General features: G+C 34.9%; 1 protein-coding gene across 1 annotated transcript; it reads left to right on the top strand.

The window, feature by feature from the left end:
• The first annotated feature begins 3360 nt into the window (after positions 1-3360).
• Positions 3361-5384, top strand: MYB108 (myb domain protein 108). The gene is made up of 3 exons (XM_059606457.2): positions 3361-3636; positions 4163-4292; positions 4428-5384. Exons 1-3 carry the CDS (start codon positions 3477-3479, stop codon positions 5074-5076), a joined length of 939 nt encoding a protein of 312 aa, XP_059462440.1. The 5' UTR covers positions 3361-3476; the 3' UTR covers positions 5077-5384.
• The last annotated feature ends 616 nt before the right edge of the window (positions 5385-6000 follow it).

Below are 6000 nucleotides of genomic sequence, written 5' to 3'. Positions count from 1 at the left end.
GAACACGTCATTTTTATAAACTGAGTTGGAGGAACTTCCTCCAACCCAGTTTGGAGAAAAACTCTATCCTTTTTAAAATGCACCATTTGCCTGCGGTTTAAAAATATAAATTTTTCATCTTTTTTAAACGGCATTTGTTTCGTTTACAATCTCAAACAACATATTTTTCTTGATATTTTGTTTAAAAACACGCCAAAAAAAGAGAGGCAGTTTTAAGAATAAAAAGGAAAGAAATCCTCCCATATATATATATATATATATATATATATAGCTATCCTGTCCACCGAACCCATAATCCGCAAAGAAAGTTTGAGAGGGCAAGAAAAACCTGCGCTGCCTTGAAAGTGAAAGAGTGTGAAATAAACAACAGTATAGCCACATATGCGCAGTAACATTCGGCAATTAATTAAATTCCGTGAGTCGTGACATATAGCAAGCGGTCTTCGTCAAACGTTGTCGGTTACTATACGCAAATGACCATTTGGCTCAAACATTCCATGTCACCAATCACAATTTTGCTAAATTGGATGGCTTTAAATAATTCCCCCGCCGCTAACACTAGTAAAAATAATGAAAATTTACAATCTCACTTTTAAATTAGGCTTGTAAAGTGCAAGGGTTACCCATACACTAGGATATTATTTTTTTAGCTTTGGGTTAATTTGGCAATTCATTTTACGACCGTTACTTAAATTACGTTCAAAATCTTGATGTGCCAGCAACTTAATTTCTTGAATAACCTATGACGGAGGGAACGGGATCTTGTTCATTTTAGATGAATTGAATAATATTCAATTAGTTATAGTGGATGAGTATTTTTGTCTTTTCATTTTTTAAGGAAACAAAAATATTCTTCAAGGAAAAAAAAAAAAAAGAGAGAGGATCTTAATTCAGGACAAAGATTGTATGGGAGCCTCATTCTCCTCCCATTATAAGGGCAGCTTGCATTTAATGTCACTTGATTGGTAACAAATTGAGGGTTTTTGTAGACGTCCCTTGCTAGAGCCAGTAATTGTGATTCATAGACAAACTACATGTAACCTTATTGGAAGACAACAGGGTCATGAATAACCTTTGACTGAAGGGAAAAATGATCAAAAGGGGAGGTAATTGAACTTTTATACTCAAACTCTCTCTCTCTCTCTAAGAGTGATTTTTATCATGCTCCCAACTGACTTAGGTATCGAAAGTATCTCCTGCTGATTCATCTTGGTAGGCGTCTAAGCCATTTGTTTAAGAGAGTTTAGGTTATCCTTAGCATGACATTGGCCATGTATGTAGGTTTCAGTATATTAATTACAGATCCATATAGAGTGTATTGTGACTTATCGTTTCGCATGAAGTTAATCGTTACTCATGCAATGAACAATTTCATTCCAACCAAGGATATTATGAATTAGAAGGAGTAGACACCCATATTGTTTGCTGACTTATTTATCTAGCCCACCCTACATTGGCTATAATTTTAGGCGGTAAACATTAAATACAAATAAATACTCCATTAAAGTTGTTACCCTTTCTGACAAGGCATCAAACATTTAATCTATCCAGTTGTTGATCGAACATCAACATATTGTTTATTGCCAAAAACAATAGTAATTTTGTTTGTTTTTTTTTTTTGACATGTCCACATAAGAGGGGGAGAGGGATTCGAACTAGTGACCTCCGCTTCATTAGACGTAGTCCAGTAGTAATTTTTAGGTGCCCATAAAATGAATGAAAAAAGAAAGAAAAGAAAAGCAAATTAAAGCACTTCAAATTGGGGTTCCTGAGATAAAATTAAGCTTCTATCGAATACAAACCAGAAGTACAATCACAATTAAGCAAACGACTTATTACAAGATCTTAATTAAGTCCCATAACTCTCTTCAGAAAATAATGAAAAGCATCAAGATAAAAAGGAACTCTATCAATCCAAAAAAGGAAAGAAATTCGAATAGATGGGGTTTAGATCTCAATTATGTAGCTTTGACATTGACTTATATAGTGGCTAATTAGCATAGGTGGATTCAAGCTCATTAGCTTAGGCTTTTGGTTTAAAAATTGTGTCCTAATATATATATATATATATATATATATATATATATATTATTGTTTGATTCCCTTAAAAATTCTCTTCCCAACAAATCCAAGGACGGCTCATAGTGATCATAGGAGATGAAAGAGGGCAGGTAGCCATCAAAGGCTGTAACGCTGCCTCGGTCATGCTCCTAGGCCACATGCTAGTCATGATAAAATAAAATAAAATATATTTACATCCATCCGGATAGAAATTTTCTCCAAACTAGTTCGAATAAAATATCCTCCAACTTATTTAAAATAGTGTCAAATGTTTATAAACATTTAAAATGCACCTTAAATTTTTAAAGTCATTAATAATTTTAAATATTTATAAACATTTGGTATTATTTTAAATGGGTTAGAGGATATTTCCTTTGGACTGGTTTGAAGGAAATTTATGTTCCATCCAAAATATGTGTTACCCTAGATTTAGGGTAGAACTTTTGGTTCCCTTAATATTATTTTTTTTTTTTTTTTAAAAAAAAACTTTCTATTTCCTCTATCTTTCGCATAACATTTAATTTAAATAATATTTAAATGGTATAAGGAAATAATAAAGAAAGATATTGTGAATTTTATTTAAACAAGAAAGGAAAAAAAAAAGAAAAAAAAGTTCCCTACATTTAAGGAAAGATTTGTGAAAAATGAATCTGTACATAAATTGGCTTTTGTGATCTATTTCAAAAGCAAATGATGAAAATCATTATACCACATAAAGACTCCCATAAGTGATTAGTTTTTTCCAACAATTAAATCAAAGCTGATTGATGACTCCCAAATTAAGATGAAGATATTCTTTTAGTCTTTCATAAAGTATTTTCCTTTCCTAAATGATTAATCTCCCCAAACAATAACTTTCATACGTTAGAGTAAATTTTCAAACCTGCGAATTAAACATTGTCCTATATATATATTTTCATATTTTCATAATTAAAATAAAACTAAGAAACTATTTCAAGTACTTTTTATTTTCAATAATAAAGAAATGGACTTCATTTTGAAAAAAGAAAACTGGAAAAAAGGGAAGCGATAAACTGAGTCGCTCGGGCACACGCTTTCTCAGAGACGCACATAGAAGGGAGAAAGTCAAAGCGTCAAACTTCAAAGGCTCCTGGTAACTATGATTACTACCAAGCTTAAGTGTTGATTAAACCTTAATATAATCAACTCACCAATTGCGGCTACGCCTTCTCTCTGTTATGCTGCCTCTTTTTTCAAACCCATCCATTTATCTATAAAACCCCCCCACACCCTTCTCCATCCTCCTTGAGTTAATCTAACTCTATCTAGCTTTCTCTCTAAAACTCTCTCTCTCTCTCGCTCTCGCTCTTTCCATCTCTCTAAAACTCTCTCCAAATAAATCCAGAAGTCCTTTTTTGTTTCAATCAATCTCAGTTCCTCCATTAAAGGGATCAATGGATGTTAAAGGGAGAGGCCGCAGCTCCTCCATTCAAAGCGAGGAAGAGATCTCGGACCTCAGGAGGGGCCCCTGGACCGTCGATGAGGACTTCACACTCATCAATTACATTCATCATCACGGCGAGGGTCGCTGGAACTCCCTTGCTCGCTGCGCCGGTAATTTACTTCACCATTTACTTTTTCTTCTTCCGTACTATTCCAACGCACAGCATAGAGCCAAACAACATGTGTCTACAACGTACGTGTGAGATTCACTTAATTGTTTTGCTCATGTTTGTTGCTTCATGTCTTGGATTGACAGGATGGGTCTCACAAATTCTTATTCTTTACGTCTCTGATTTTGTTTCTTTTTTCTTTTTCTCAAATTTAACCAATTATTCGCACACATATTATAAAGTTAGAGTACCCGTGCCAGAATAGGAACCCTTTATGGAAAACAACAACATGATAATGAAATTTATAGGGTTCTGTATATATTCATAAACCCAGTGAGATATGCTATAGATTATTATTGTTCTTTAATCGTACGCCAGATATTTATAAAAGCATAATTGTTTGAGCACTCACCCATAAAGCCAGTGGTGGAAAAAGTAGTACAAGAAAGAATAAAATTGTTGGCAACAAACTTTACCAAAACCTTGGTTTACATCTAATTAACAAAATTCTCATCCAACTCAAACAGGTTTGAAACGAACTGGAAAGAGCTGCAGATTAAGGTGGCTCAACTATCTTCGCCCGGATGTTCGACGTGGAAACATCACCCTAGAGGAACAACTTTTGATTCTTGACCTTCATTCTCGTTGGGGAAACCGGTAAGTACATGTGTATATATGTATATATATATATATAATATACTATCATTGTTAATTTAAGCCGATTTGTTCTTGTTGATTTCTTTGATTTAACCTATCTTATGAGAAAAAAAACTTGTTTTTGACTTGTACCAGGTGGTCCAAAATTGCACAACATTTGCCGGGACGAACCGACAACGAGATCAAAAACTACTGGAGAACCCGGGTCCAGAAGCACGCCAAGCAGCTCAAATGTGACGTGAACAGCAAGCAATTCAAGGACACCATGCGTTACCTGTGGATGCCGAGGTTGGTGGAGCGTATTCAAGCCGCTGCCGGCGCGGCCGGGGCCACCAACAACGGAACATCTTCCGTGGGCTCCGCCAACAATAACAACCTGGACGTGAACTCCGGCCAAATGGTCTTACCACCCTCCGGGATTATTGGCCATGGAGGTGCTCAAGTTATGAGCACTCCAAGTTACACCCCGGAGAATTCTAGCACAGCAGCCTCGTCGGACTCATTTGGGGCTCAGGTATCGCCGGTATCGGACTTGACTGCTGATTATTACAATATCCGGCCGGTGAATAACAACCCAAGCCAAGAGTATTTCCAGGCAGCCGGTCAGATTGGTTACCCGGATCAGACCTTAACAAGCCCGTCTGGGTACTTCAATAATGGATTAGATTTCCAAGCTATGGAGCAGAACAACCAGTGGCTGGACGGCGGGGACCCATCGGACAATTTGTGGAATGTTGAGGACATCTGGTTTTTACAGGAGCAGCTCAACAACAACAACATTTGAAATGTGAAAAATAAGGAAACAGAGTGAAAATTACGTGTAGAAAAAAAAACAAAACATGGGGGTAAAAGAGAAAAACACTCGAGAAATTAGAATAATTAATTTAGGATACATATAGGTTTGTGAAACACAAGAGCTCTAATTGTGGATTATTATTTAGTTTGTAACTTGTACTCTCTTTTTCTTTCTTTCTTTCTTTCTTTCTTTCATTTGTACGTTCTACTTCTGGGGTGGGGAGATTTGTAATTTGAGATCTTTTTCAATCTCATTCTTTAAAATTGACATTGTAGTGTCTCTTTTCTCTCTTTGGTAGGTGATTGCATTAAAGAAACATGGGTTTAAATAATCTTATAGTATTAAATACTTGGTGAGAAAATAAAACAATGGATAAATTTAATTATTTAATGATGGCATGATAAAAGACTTATATAGTAAATTATATATACAAATCTTTAAAATTATAGTTTTTAAGGATGTGCATAATTGCTTGTACCACTTTAGTTACAAAGTCGTATATAAATGGTTATAATAATAGTTAGCTAAGTCGTGTAACATTTGAAACCTTGTCCATATGGCCTGAACGGGATTAAAGTTCCAATGTTCTAGATTGCTAAAAGGTTATTCGAAATGATTTTCAAGTCTTGTCACCATGTGATTGGCCGACGTATAATTTAAGTTAGCCCCATTAACGACACTTTCCAAAGTTTAAAATGATCTTATCGTGTTACATGATCAAAGCCACCTAAGTACAAATTCCAATGAATTGTTCTTTTGTTTGCCGTCGTACGAACAAAGTGCTTGGAACCCACTTAACAGGACAAAAGTTTATTATAATTAAACTTAACATATATATATATACACAAGATCCTTGTTTGATATGGATTCTTGCATATATATATATATATATATATATATATATATATAACA

Source organism: Corylus avellana, chromosome 2 (assembly GCF_965113065.1).
Source record: "Corylus avellana chromosome 2, dhCorAvel1.hap1.2, whole genome shotgun sequence".
NCBI lineage: Eukaryota > Viridiplantae > Streptophyta > Magnoliopsida > Fagales > Betulaceae > Corylus > Corylus avellana.
The sequence above is the reverse complement of the archived record's forward strand: the minus strand, read 5'-3'. Positions and strand labels throughout refer to the sequence as shown.

Bases quoted from the DNA above. Each gene is read 5' to 3' on its own strand.
- MYB108 (XM_059606457.2), top strand. From the start codon at position 3,477: ATGGATGTTAAAGGGAGAGGCCGCAGCTCCTCCATTCAAAGCGAGGAA. The intron at 3,637-4,162 runs GTAATTTACTTC...CAACTCAAACAG, and splicing joins CTCCCTTGCTCGCTGCGCCG to GTTTGAAACGAACTGGAAAG. The intron at 4,293-4,427 runs GTAAGTACATGT...GACTTGTACCAG, and splicing joins CATTCTCGTTGGGGAAACCG to GTGGTCCAAAATTGCACAAC.